Consider the following 15,194-nt stretch of genomic DNA (forward strand, 5'->3'; position numbering starts at 1 on the left):
TGTATAATCATCGTATGAGATAGGTCTCAACACCAAGTAATATCTCTGCTTCTGTTCTTTATTTCCAGACCATTTACTGATTAGGCAGTACTTTAGATATAACTCCATTGTCCACAGTACTGATCGGGTTGTCACGTTTCCCTCAGGTACATAGGATGCATCGGTTTACATATGCGGAGTTGGCAGATATGCACCTGGTTTATGGTGCTGCACAGGGAAATGCCAGGAAAGCTTGTCGTCTGTACGCGGAAAGATTTTCACGGCAACATTTACCATATCCCAGTACATTCACAGCCACGGATAGGAGGTTGAGAGAGACTGGATTGTTAAGGTACAGTGCTGCATAAAGAGGACGACCATGCTTTATTCGCACAGCCCAATTAGAGGAGAGGATCGTAGAAGAGTTTGCAAGAACTCCTCAAGCACTCACTCGAGGTGTGGCTAGTGATATGGGGGTCAGTCATGCTGCAGTATGGCGCGTACTTCACTAGCAGTTCCTACATCTGTATCACTTTCAAAAGGTGCACCACATACTCCCGAAGGATTATCCAAGGTGTTCTAACTTTTGTCAGTGGTTTCTACACCAAACAGAACTCAGTCTGGATTTTCCTAGGATGTTGCTGTTCACAGATGAATCATGCTTTACAAGAACAGGGATGTTCAATAACCACAACATGCATGCATGGGATGAGGCCAATCCACATATGACATTGTATAGAGGACATCAGCATCGCTTTTGCATCAGTGTATGGTGTGGCACAATTGATGATTTTCTCATAGGTCCACATGTACTCCATGGTCGCCTAACGGGCCAAATTTATCGTGAGTTTGTAGAAGATGAATTGCCTACTTTACTGGATGATGTACCTTTAGCAAGATGCAGGACTATGTGGTACATGCATGATGGTGTACCCACTTACACCAGCATGATTGTATGGGATTATCTCAATGGTCAATTTACCAACAGGTGAATAGGAAGTGGAGGCCTCATTCCCTAACCAGCACGGTCGCCTGATTTAAACCCCATGGATTTCTTTTTGCGGGGCCATCTCAAATCCATAGTGTATGAAACCCCTGTTGCCACCCAGGATGACCTACTACCACGGATTCAGGCTGCATGCCATCAACTGCGTACAACACCACAGGTTTTTGAAGTACAGTAACCCCTCCAATATCCGGATCAATAGAGCCATAGGCAGGTCCGGATAGTGGTCCTGTCCGGATATTGGGCCCCAGCTTATGGACTAGTACTTATGGACCCTAACTCTGAAAAACACCTATACAACTCCCTCTGGACATGCATAGCACCTATTTAAGACCCAAATCACACCAATAAGGGACATAAAAGACTGAAATAAATGCAAAAGAACCATAAAATGAGGTTTTAGAGGTGAGTTTATACAATATTAAACATTCTGGGTACTTACAAGTCCCTTGGTCTTGGACTGGTTTGAACCGCCAGTTTGCAGTCCACAGTTAATCCTCTGCACTCTAAATTCTAATTTCTTAACACTGCACAACACTGTAAATTCCTGTGTGTTCTAGTGGCAAGGTATTGCAGTTTATTCACTGTTTATTCACAAAAAACAAGCACCTGTGGCTTGCACTGTTATGAGTATCTGCTCTCCATCGGAGTTAAGCTGTGACTGTTGATGTTGGTGGGGTAACAGAGTTGCCAGATCGCAACAGCCACATTACCAAGCTCCTCAACTTTCATTGTCAAATATAACTTTTCATTACCAAATTCGTAAAGCTAGCATATATTCTTCACTAATTATATATACAAGTGGAAATACATGTACTCACTCTCCTTATAACTAACACCATGTTGATTATTTTCACACTATGTAGGGTAGCAGATTAATCAGAGAGAGCAAACAATCCACCATCTCCATCCTGTGTATCCTCATACATGTGAAAAATCCATTTGGTAATGCATTATTCTAATGCATTACCAAACGAATTTTTCATTACCAAATTGGCCCACACTTGGTAATGAAAAATACCAAATGGCAACCTGACAGGGGAGGGGGGAGGGGGAGGAAGGAAGGGGTGAAGGGACCATGGTGTAACAGCTGTTTGGCGCCAGGCGGGAATTTCAAATTATGGGAGGGAAAAAAGTCAGATTTTTTTCGAATTTTTTGCAGTTTTTGGCCCATTTTGGGAATATTGGATCCCAGGAGGATTATGTCCGGTTAGTGGGGATGTTCGGATATTGGGCGTTCGGATATTAGAGGGATTACTGTAGTTCGACAGTCTATGAATCGCCGATGTCAGTTATGTATTCAGGTTGGAGGGAGACACATGGAATACCTTTTGTATGGTATTTTGCATCCTTTCTGATTTAAAAATTATGCTGAACACTGTGTCCAACTTTGTTTCTCAGTGACAAGCAATGAAAATAAAGTTCCCATTTGTTATTTACCATATCCATGAATCAGTACTTGTATTATGTCACAGTACTGACGTAATGGCCATCCCAGTGCAGTTAGTGTGGTAATGCAACGTGACAGCATTGGATGGCTCGATATGATAGTACAGTATGCTGTGTGCTGCATCACGAGTTAGTACAACGTATGTAATAACTATGTACATTATTTATTGTTACACTGATTAAACCCATCAAACACACTGTTTTACTTGTTAAACTCCCTAGTAACATTAGGCTGTAAGTAGACTGCATATGAACATATGCTAATTGATGGGTGACAGGGTGGGATGTGGTGGGAGGGGAGGGGATGGAGTGGGGAGGAGGAGGGTGGAAGCAGGTGCCAGTGTTTGGAGTGGTGCTCAGTGTGTGTTTGCTCTGACTTGGGCGATGCTAACAGATTTTAGTTAATGCCTTGTACGCCATCAGTGGCCCATATATTCGAATTCCCTTATAAAAGACTTTGGGTTTAATTTGCAATGGGTAAGTGATCCTCAAGGTTTGATGGAGTATTTCAGAAACCCCCGGTATATATATATATGTGTATATACTGTATATATATATATATATATATATATATATATACAGTGGGCTCACACAGTGCGCATCACTGCAGTGCGTGATTCGCCTTGTGCACGAGTGACCAGAAATCATAACCAAAAACCCTTTAACCCCTTAACCGCGGGGCGTCACTTTCGTGACGCTTGGGAGCAAGGGATCATACCGCGGGGCGTCACTTTTGTGATTCTGTGTTATTTTGAATTCACCCGGGCTTCCTAGTGGGGGCTTGTATCATCTATCAGTACTGCCAATGTCCAACACTAGTCAGCACTCCTAATCTCATCTGTACTCCCATCCATTGTTGACAATTTAGCCATTTCTCCCCGTTCTTGACTCCCCACCCAACCCCCCCACCATTACCCTATCCTCTCGCCTGCCCGGCCATGCTACGCTAAGTAAATCTTCCCTGGAATTTTTCACTGATTTCATCCATTGAAATAAGCCCTATGTCGTATTCTTATACCAAATAATATATACAAGAAAGAAATAAGGTAAGTGAGAGTGCCATACACCTGGAATTGGCTAATTATCACCTGACAACACCTCACGTGCACTCGTTCGCTAATTTTCGCTGTTTTTTCCCCTTGAAATATGCCGTATAATCTATTTTCGTAATAAATATACATGTAAGGAGGGAAGGGAAAAGCCTAAGTGATATTTACATTCACCTGGAACTACCTAATTTATAATGTATTGTCTAGATTTCCTGCCAATCATATCAGTGCTACACAAAGCTGTTTCAAGATTTAACATTGGTAGCTCTGATTTATATATCTCCTAAGTAGGCCTCTAATCTATTTTCGTAATAAATATACATGTAAGGAGGGAAGGGAGAAGCCTAAGTGATATTTACATTCACCTGGAACTACCAAATTTATAATGTATTGTCTAGATTTCCTGCCAGTCATATCAGTGCTAGACTTAGCTGTTTCAAGAAGTAATATTGGTAACTCTGAATAACCCCTAAACAGGCCTCCAGGCTGGCTCTGCGTTATCAGTTTACTCTCATCTTCCGAAGTGAGGGGATGTATGTTTGTTCTTGCTGACTTCAAGGCCTTTTTTCACCCCCATGCAAATGGCTCTGTGACCTTTACCCCCTACTAAACCTCGTGTGGAAAGAGGTAAAGGGCTGACAATTGATAAAAGAGTGACTACGATCTTTCTATTGAGTAAAAGAGTGCAAGTGGAATTGTAAATAATGTGTAAATAATGTGTAAACAGCAAGTGAAAGTAATGAATGTAAATATACGTGAACAATGGAAAATAGTTTTATAAGTTATTTCAAGTGACAGTGCACAACACAGTGTAAATAAAATAGAAATGTAAATAACGTAAATAAAATAGAGAACGTAAATAGAAATGTAAATGAGTAATATTATAAGAATACGAGTATATACCCTAGGAGTAATGAAAGTGAAAGTTTCACTCTAGCATGTCTGAATGCTATGAGTTATGAGAGTGAAGATGAAAGTGACATTCACTCTCAATGCCAGTATACAGGACGAGAAAGTGAATGCTACGTATTTTACTGAAAGAAATTGAATCCCTACAGTGACAATAAACTAATACTACTGAAGGAAACTTATGGATAAAGACTGTAGATATATATAAGTGTTATATAGTAATAGAAATATAAAGTGTGAGGGATTTTATGAATAATAAATGATAGAGTAACAAAAGCGAACTAGTGCCAGTGCGACGATCAGACGCGCTCGTCATTTCCATTGCTTTCACAGTGTTTTTTTTTTTGAGTATGGATCCCAAACTACTTGAAAATTGTAGAATAGTGTTTATAGTGTTTGTATCTGGCTGTGGTAATCATATTACGGGTTGTCGGGAAGTGTAAAGTGGAGACTTCGTTACCCTACTTCAGAGGTCTCCACAAGTCCTACGGTAACCGACGAAGGCTCAACAATCATTCCAGGAGAAAGCTGAAGGTATGTGCCATAAGCATATGTAATTTTATTATTCTAGGACTAATAACTGATTTTTGGCAAATAATTTTTGAGAGTCTGTCGGAGCCCAAATAACCCCGTGGCACACGCAAGTCATTGGTAAACAAGCCCGCGGTGTAGGGGTCAATGTGCGAGTTTACCGCACAGAACGTGAGGGAGAGGCAAGGAGTGGCTAAAAAGTGCGCGACCACCCCTCACAGAGCACGTCACGTTGAGTGACTTGGATGCTCCTGGGGAAGATGATCAAGAGGAGTCTGCAGAGGGAAGTGTTGGTGCGGTGGGGAGTGCGGCGCTGTAAGTGTTGCCGCGCCTCGGAACCCCTATTATTTAAGGTCATCAGGCATGTTGTCTACTGTTGTTAAGGTAACTACCCATATTTTTGTTATTGTATCTATAGCTTTAGTACAATGTCTGAAACATATGACCTTTATTATGTCTCTAAGGGCCAAAAAATGCCCAGGTATGAGGGGGTACCGCCCATATGTAATTATTCCCATAAGATTATGTATTCCTAGTATGCAAATTCCCAGTGTGCGAGTTCGTGCACCGCCCAATCTCTCGCGCACTATGCGAGCCCACTTACATATATATATATATATATATATATATATATATATATATACAGTATATATATATATATATATCTCATATATATACAGTATATATATATATATATATATATATTCGTATATATCATATATATACAGTATATATATATATATATATATACATTATATATATATATATATATATATATATATATATATACAGTATATATATATATATATATTTAGTAATCCCTCTATTATCCAGACGCCCACTCTCCGGACATCCCCACTAACCGGACATAATTGTCCCGGGATCCAATATTCCCAAAATGGTCCGAAAACCGCAAAAAAAAAAAAAAAAAAAAAAATTTCCCGCCTGTAATTTGAACTTGGCGCACGGGGCGCGGGACAGCTTTGTTGTGGCACGTCATTCCACCGATGTCCGCTAGAGCGCTCCTGCATCCTCCCCACTTTCCGCCTGTCTCTCGTTGCGAGTGAACGCTCGTCGTCATGGCTGCCCACGTGCTCGCTTTTGTGGTGGTGCCTTACCTGCTGCAGGCACTCCTGCTGCTCTTGTGCCTCTCCTTCGTGTGTGTGATGATGGCCCCGCCGCCTGAGAAGAGGAAGAGAGTGGTATTGACTCTGGAGAAGAAGCGGGAGATATTGGAGAAAGTAGATGCGGGATGGTCGTCTTCACGCATCCTCCGTGACTTTAACCTGGCCCGATCTACTTTGCTTGATATTAAGAGATCCCGAGACAAACTCATGGAGTACAAGGCTGACTTCTCGTCGAGAAGCAAATGCAACGTGGAGAGGAAGGTGATGTTTACTCCCAAGTTTGCTGAAGTCGACCGCTCCACGTTGATTTGGTATCGACAGCAACGTGCTGCTGGTGTGATGGTACATGGTACGGAGCTGAAGGCTGCTGCTGAGAAGTTCGCCAAGCTTCACGACGCCCTAGACTTCAAGGCATCCGAGGGTTGGCTCTTTGCGTTTAAGGTACAGCATGGCCTTACCAACCGTAAGTCTCATGGCGAAACTTTGGACGCTAACGAGGATGGAGTTGACGAGTTTCGGCACAAGGTGAAGGGCTTGATAAACAGGGAGGGCCTCACTCTCGGTCAAGTCTACAACGCTGATGAAACTGGTTTATTTTATCGCTCTTTGCCAACAAACACTCTAGCCGAGGAGACGGAGATGCGTATACCTGGCCGCAAGCTCTCCAAGCAACGGATACCTGCTTTGTGTTGTGCCAATGCTAACGGCATGCACCGGCTTAAGCCCGTTATTGTTGGCTGTACAAAGCAGCCTCAGTGTCTTCGTGGGGTGATGGATGTCCTTCCTGTCGTCTGGTACCATTCTTTGAAGGCATGGTTCACAGCCCAGATCTTCAAAGACTGGTTCCACCGCCATTTCGTCAAGGAGGTCATACATTACCAGACGGAGAAACTGGGAATCCCACGCGACCAGGTAAAGGCCCTCCTTCTCCTCGACAGTGTACCTGCCCACCCGTGCGACAAGGACTTGGTGGCTGAGAATGGCCGCATTAGGTGCATGTTTCTGCCACCTAATACTACTGCTCTCATCCAACCAATGGACCAAGGAGTGATCGTGGCAATGAAGCGCCTATACGGCTGAGATGTGGGCACAATCCAGCCCTCTTAAGCCACCAGAAGAGGCTGGATGACTCCGTCGCTGATGCCTGTCCAGGATTCAACACAGCACCCCATACTATTAAGCACATTATGGAAGACTGCATTGCACACAATCACCTACACCAACAACACAACATACACTCTTTGAGAGCTCTGTGGGAAAGCCCGGTCTCGGCCATGGCCTTCGTAAGGGACTCGGGGCTGTTCGGCCAGACTGCCTGGGGAACAACTACTACTACTACTACCACCGGAAGTTCCTGGACGAGGTGATGGTTGTTCTCGAGGATGAGGATGAGCACAGGGAGGGACGGGACACACGAGGCCAGCGGACTTTGGAAAACCTTCACCGCTACAACATCAAATTTGCAATCTACAACTGGGCCAGTGCATGGAAGGAAATCCCTGTCAAGACTCTAGAAAATGGTTGGTCTCGTCTGCTTCTCAGAACGGATGCGGAGTACGATTTCCTAGGTTTCGACCTGGATGACTTCCATGCACGTCTACGTACGCATGGTGACGATGTTGATGTGGACGAAGTGCGTGAGTGGTTGGTTGACGATGAGGGTGATCCTGGGTATCAGATCCTGTCTGATATCGAGATCGCATCTTCAGTTGCAGGTGTCAGTACCCAGCTTGAAGATTCCGACGAGGACAGCGACGATGATGTGGACACCTCTCAGCATGACACAACTCCAGCCATCCCCAAGCTGAGCGCACTCCAGGAACACCTAGAGTTTGTTCTGGACTACCTGGAACACCCGGACTGCGACAGGGAGATGGGGCCCTTGGGACATGTGGAGGAAGTGCGTGCCTTGAGGCAGCGCATCATAAATCGTCAGAATTGTCGTTCCTTGCGTCAATCAACGATTGACAGCTTTTTCAGGCCCGTGACCCCCGCTGTGTCCAGCCCTGGGTCCATTCCGTTGCCTTCCCAAGACAGGCCCTCATGCTCTGAGCCACAGCCCAGCACATCAGCTATGGTGGAGTCACCTCTCAACGTGAGTTTGCGTCTGTCTTCAGAGTCGTCTGTAGTGGGTACGCCATCACCACGACTCAGCGACGCACCCCTAGGTCACCTCCCTATGCTACTCTCAGACTCTGACAGTGATTAGACGCCAAGAACTTCTCCAGTAGACCACACAGGAATTTACAGTGTTGTGCAGTGAAAAAAACAGTGCATTGTGTTAAGGATTTAGAGTTGTGGGTGAAAAGACAAAAATTTAATGGACTGTAACTGTAACATAAATTAACTTTAGTGTTTTTGGTTTAGAAAATGGTTTTAAGAGTGGAAGGACTTAAAGTGCAGAGTGCAACACTTATTTCATTAAGGTACAATGGAGCGCAAGTAAGACAAGAGTGCGCACTGTGAAGAGAATGGACTTCTGAGTGCGAATGACTAAGTTAAGTGCAAGACTTCATGAACTGTGTACTGCAAGTGCTTCAGGAAATCCTTCTTACTGTCAGAGTCTGAGAGGAGGCGGTTATTCATCGAGATGGCCATGGACTTGCTGTAAGTATGCAGAATGTTTCATACTGTACCCTACTGTATTTTCCATACTATACTTACCTCAAACACCTCATTTCACTCTTTTATGTCCCTTGTTGGTGTGAATATGCTGTGTCTTAGGTGCTATGCACGTGCAGTAGGGAGGTGTTTTTCTGAGTTAGGCTAGGTTAGGGTCCATAACTACCAGTCCAGGAGCCAGGGACTTGTAAGCACCCAGAATGTTTAATATTGTATGAACTTACCTCAAAAACCTCATTTTATGCTTCTTTTGCATTTCCTTCAGTCTTTTATGTCCTTTATTGGTGTGATTTGTGTCTTAAATAGGTGTTATGCATGTCCAGAGGGAGTTGTATAGGTGTTTTTCTGAGTTAGGCTAGGTTAGGGTCCATAACTACCAGTCCAGGAGCCAGAGACTTGTAAGTACCCAAAATGTTTAATATTGTATGAACCTACCTCAAAAATCTCATTTTATGCTTCTTTTGCATTTATTTCAGTCTTTTATGTCCCTTATTGGTGTGATTTGGGTCTTAAATAGGTGCTATGCATGTCCAGAGGGAGTTGTATAGGTGTTTTTCTGAGTTAGGGTCCTTAAGTACAAGTCCAGAAGGTTGGGGCCAAATATCCGGACAGGATCACTATCCGGACATGCCTATGGCTCTATTACGTCGGATATTGGATATTGGAGGGATTATATATATATATATATATATATATATATATATATATATATATATATACAGGTATATATATAATCTATCTATCTATCTAATCTATATCTATCTGTCTATCTATCTATATATATACAGTATTTTGTATTTGTGAATTTTCAGCTTATGAACTTTTGAAGTTAAGGAGCAACTCTCAGAACTAACTCTCATATACAATTGTACAAGAATGGTTATAATAGTAATGTGGCTTCTCACCCTCAAGGGCCAAGACACTCTGGATATCTGGTTTGACTCTGGTTCATCCTGGCGCTGCGTTCTTGACAGTCATCCGGCTGACCTGTACCTGGAGGGCCTTGACCAATTCAATGGATGGTTCCTGTGCTCTCTCCTTACCTCTGTTGCTGCCACTGGATGTGCCCCATACAGGTACAGTATAGGTTTTTTCCCACTTAAGTGTTAGATCTTTCAAGACATTATGTAAACTGATCTTTAATATACAGTGAAAATGAGCAAAAAGTGTAAAAACTGATGCAAATACTGTACATTTGAGATCCATGTAAATTAAATTGTGAAAATTAATGCTAATAGCTACACATTAGATGTTCTATCTATCTATCTATAGCCCGACGCCCTAGTCCCGCAAAGGGTGGCCGCAGACAAAACGCCTCCAAGTCACTCTGTCACCCACCATTTGACTACCCTCTCCCCAACTTACCCCCCCCCTCCCTCATATACCTCTCAACTCCATCCCTCCACCTCATCCTCGGTCTACCTCTCCCTCTCCCTCCCTCCACCTCACCTACACACACCCTCTTAGTCAGTCTTTCATTCTCCATTCTCTTCACATGTCCAAACCCTCAGTGTATTTCTCCTAATCTACTCTTAGATGTTAAAATACTGCATTCCAACATGCCTTCCCCCTTGAATGTTTTATGTGAAGAAAAAAGACCACCTTGAGTTAAAAAGAAAAACAAGAGATACAAAGAAAAGACTAAAAAAAACACAAAAATGTATTTGAATATTTGCAGTAGTATAATTTTCTCCTCACCCTGCCCTAGGGTGGGAAAGGAGGTCTGGATGATGATGATGATGATGATAATATTCTCAGTTATACAAACTTTAGTTTTCTGTAAAGTGAACCTACTTTAAAAAGATACTACTGTACTTGTGTGTACTTCTTATAAGCCATCTCTGAAAATTTTGTACTTATTTATCCATCTGTCTGTCTATCTATCTATCTGTCTATCTGTCCATCTATCTGTCTGTCTGCCTGTCTGTCTTTGATCTGTCTATCTGTATATTTATCAGTCTATCTATCTATTGCCAGATGCCTCAATCCTGTATGGAGTGGCCACAAACAAACTGCCTCCATGTCACACGGTCCCGCGCCGTTTCACTGTCCTGCTCCCAGCCCACACCTCCCTCTCTCATATACCTCTCCACTCCATCCCTCCATCTCATCCTTGGCCTCCCCTTCCATCTCCCCCCCTCCACCTCACTCACGGAGACTCTCCTTGTTAGTTTCTTGCTCTCCATCCTATCTACATGACCAAACCAACTCAGTGTATTTCTCCTAACACTTCCTGTCACATCCACACCACAATGCCCCTTCACATCCTCATTTGTCAGTCTGTATCTCCATGTAATTCCACGTGCTCCACTCAAATAACTCTTTTCTACTGCTCTCACTCTTGACTTGGTCCAAGCTTCACTTCCATGCAATAGAATTGGTATCACAATACTTGCAACAACCTTTTCACTTCCATGCCCACTTCCCTATTTCATATCACTAACCCTGCGGTAAACTCCTGTTTCGGTATAAATATAGGATGTATGGCAGTGAAATACTGTACTGCTTTAATCCCTTCAATCCAGTGACCGTTTAATTATATATTCTTCCTGTCTTCCAACAATGTTTTACTTAGGAAGTGTGTGTAGTGGTGAAAGGTAAATGAAAGCTGTGCCTGATTCCTCTTGTACAAAAAGTCTCCCCTAAGCCGAATAAAATTTTCTTGGAAAAAAAAAAAAAAAAAAAAAAAAGATTCAAGGGGTTAAATGAAATGACTTTAAATAAAGCTTTGAGTCAGATTCAGGTACAATATTATTCTTTGATCAAATCAAATTCAGGAGGTGGTTGAAGCTTTTTCTCCTGCAAAAAACTGCCAGCAACATAGGATTACAGTAATCCCTTGATTATCCGATGTAATGGAGCCAAAGGCAGATCCGGATAGTGGATCCATCCAGATATTGAGCTTCTCCCCTGGCCTCTCCTTGTACATACCCCAACATTGAAAGTCATTGTAAAAGCCCACTACAATACATCGTACAACATTTATTCCAGGTGTTTTACACTAATCAGTCAGGTCAAGCAGACTTACAAACCACAGCCACAATAACCATGGTCAGCCAGACCCTTCAACCACAAGCAAGCAATGACCACAGCCCTAAAAAAATTAAAAAACAGCCGCTGGGTGAAAATGTTTTTGTAGCCATAATTTCCACCCGAATGCAAGCATTTTGTCCGGATGAAATGGAAAAATGTATGAATAATGGTTTTGAGCAGCCAGATCACAGCATCTGGATAATGGATGGTCTGGGTAATGGATGTCTGGATAATTGAGGGGTTACAATATGTCCATGGCTTGTTGTTTCCCCAGGTTTATTTGAATCTGAACTTATTGGACTGGAGACTGAAGTTGTCCTTTTCCTGTCCACCATCCTCCATTCAGGGGATAGGGAGCTTAAGAACATTTGGATTACCATGCCACTGTCCTGCTCATCCAGCTGTTTGACCATTGTACTGTCCAACTGTCTACCTGTCTGGTTTTATCCTACTCTCCAACTCCCCAGCTGTCCAGATCATCCATGTGTCCAATTCCACACCATTCTACTGTCCATTTATTGTTGTTTGTTTGTTTGTTTTATCAGGTCTCTGTATGTGCATGGGTTCACAGTGGACGAGAAAGGACGCAAAATGAGCAAGTCATTGGGAAATGTGGTGGACCCTAAAGTTGTGACAGATGGGGGAAAGAACAAGACGAAGGATCCTGCTTGTGGAGCTGATGTACTCAGGTTTGGTTAGGTTGGGTTTAGTTAGCTTAAGTCCTGGTAGTAAGCTTATGCAGAGCTAAGTTATGGTGTTGGATTAGGTTACCTCTGGTTAGATTGGCAGTGTGGTGGACCCCAGAAGAGTGTCAAGTGTGTCAAAGAGGAGGGAAAAATGAGACAAAATCCCACTTACGGAGCTGATGCACTTCTGTCAGCTAGCTGGTTTTAACCCTATCGCAGTTTTCATATGTTTTTGACACATACGTTCTACTCACCCCCTCACGGTGTTCGTATGCATTTAAACACGTATGAACCACTGGATGAAAAAACACAAGAAAGAAAAGGCATATGATCTGCTTTCATACGCATTGTGGACTCATGTGTGTGGATATGGTATGCATAACAGTATAAGTGTCTTGCTGGTGCAGGTTGCAAATGACAATCTTTTACTTTTTGTGGCTGATACGTAACAATAAATATCACTTTGATTGGAACCAGAAAATAGTACAATAGCAAATTTTCATGTGCCCTATACACTATATATTTCATGAGAAATTTGATAATAAGTCAAACAGAAGAGTGATTGAATTTAATATAATGATATTTTACTTCCTCAAAAAGTTCCAGTTTCTTTGTGAATGAACGTGATATAGTATTCACAAGGTTATTTTTACATAAATTTATAAGTTTACAAATTTACAGACTTATCTTAAATGTCAGGACCAACTTGCCTTGCCCTGGGCTCCCACGCTCCTCATGGGGCAACGTAGGACTGGATGATGGATGGATGGTTGGAGAAATTTACAGCCCGTGAACAAAAGAAAGTTACACGTTTTGGCTTTGAAATGCAATGAAAGAATAATTGGTATCTGTATTAGGGTGCATTCTGTAATGAAAAGCATAAACTATAATTTCAGTGCAGGGGAAATAGCTAGCTGTGCCGAAACTGGGAGGGGGAGTAGGGGTGTGCAGGCCGGGTTTCCTGAGAGGGTTAATCGGATAATCAGTTAATCAGATATCACTGTGTAACCTCCTAAGACACTGCCATATTGATGTTTCCAGTGGTATAGCTGATTTTCTTTGGACTAAAAGCTAAATCAAATGCTGAAACCTTGTAATGACCTCCCAACAGTTACTGGAAGCTGTTGGGAAAAGAGAAAGCTAAGATATGTAAAAGGGTTTGTCACTGTGTTAGACTTTCATCTTGGACTTTGACATTACTGTATATACATATGACTGAGCATCCTGTCTGTACAATTTTTGCGTTTAATTTGTGGTATGAAACTAGGGCTATTTTATTCTTCACCCATTTACTTCACTTGTAATTTCAAAAGGGCTATTAAATGGGTGGAATAACAATAGGTAGCAAAAGATGCAGAGTAAAGGAAGGGTGCTAATACCATTGATCACCTGAGAAAATTGTTTGGGTTACATTGCAATCTGTATATATGATCTTTTCAAATGAATGCTATAATCGCAGCCACTAGATAATTTTGTTCAACTGAAGGAAAACAAGGGTTAATGAAGGATATATCCAACCCCTCCAGTTTGAAAATTCCAAGTTAAATCAGATCATCTGAAATCATCCACCTCCTTCCTCCTTCACTGGAAGAAAGCCCATCTACAGTACTAAGAGAATTTAGTTTGTGTATGTATACAGGCGGTCCTCAACTTACAGTGGGATTACATTCTGATACACCCATCGTAAGTGGAATATATCATAAGTAAAAAATGCATTTAATATACTTAACCATCCGAACATCATAGCTTAGCCAAGCCTACCTTAAATGTGCTTAAAACACTTACATTAGCCTACAGTTGGGCAGTCATTAACACAAAGCCAATACTTATAATAAAGTGTTGAATATCTCATGTGATTTGTTGTTGAGTACTATACTGAGATTATCAGTTGTGAAAGTCCAGGTTCATGTGCGATGGCCATTATGGGCTTGCCACCTTCATGTCGGGCATTTATCTTGAGTTTCATCTCAAGAGTAATTGCCTTCCTCTTCTCATCAGTAGCAGATGAGATGGATGAGCATTTCATAGACATGGTGGATGCACAGTACACAACGTAGATACAGGGGGTATCCAAAAAAACGCCGGTAACACAGAACACTGTAGAGTATCAGTCGTACACACTAGCGACGGTGTGGCAGACTGGGAGATGTGGTTCGCTGCCACTGCCCAGCATTATAAGAGAGTATCATACCACATATGGCTAGCCCAGGAAAAGGTCAAAATTCAAAATTCAGAGTATGGTTTCTACTGAATCTGTATTGGCATCGCACCATCGTAAAGTCGAAAAATCGTGTCATTCCATTGCAACTGGGGGACCACCTGTACTGTGAAATAAGTTTTTTAAATGTGTCGTTAGATGTCCTTATGAATGTTTGCCATTTTTAAGGCCAGTTTGGGGTGGTTAGGGTGGGCTTTAAGGGGTCACTGGGGGTGACTGAGGAAGTTTAGGACCAAATTCCATTTTTCCAAACAAGCTTTGTTGTGTCTGTTATGTGAATTTCTGTAGTGTGACACCTTACTAGGAACCAATTGCCAAGTTACAGGCAAACATTTTGTGTAATACCAATACACCAGTCCTGTATGAGATGGCCCTAGCATGTATTCAATGTGGACAGTGGGTGTTTGTTCCAAAGTGGTGACGCGTGCAGGTGTATGGTATGTAGGAGGACTACTGGGTCTAGGGAGCAGGCTGTGAAGCCTATGCCCAGAGACAGACACATTAAAAAATATAAAAAGTATGAAAGACCCAGGTTATAGAACATACTTCAGGAGCCAAGACAGAACTGGAATGCTGGATTATTGA

General features: G+C 42.3%; 1 protein-coding gene across 1 annotated transcript in view; it reads left to right on the forward strand.

Annotated features, from left to right (window-relative positions):
• IleRS-m (Isoleucyl-tRNA synthetase, mitochondrial) overlaps window positions 1–15,194 on the forward strand; it is a 70,763-nt gene that overhangs the window by 33,683 nt on the left and 21,886 nt on the right. The window contains exons 13-14 of the mRNA XM_080283245.1: window positions 9,585–9,748; window positions 12,251–12,394. Of these exons, the coding sequence (XP_080139371.1) occupies window positions 9,585–9,748; window positions 12,251–12,394 (308 nt within the window). The remainder of the gene's footprint in view (window positions 1–9,584; window positions 9,749–12,250; window positions 12,395–15,194) is intronic.

Source organism: Coenobita brevimanus, chromosome 96, assembly GCF_032717465.1.
Source record: "Coenobita brevimanus isolate Jiangsu-jjx chromosome 96, ASM3271746v2, whole genome shotgun sequence".
NCBI classification, from domain to species: domain Eukaryota; kingdom Metazoa; phylum Arthropoda; class Malacostraca; order Decapoda; family Coenobitidae; genus Coenobita; species Coenobita brevimanus.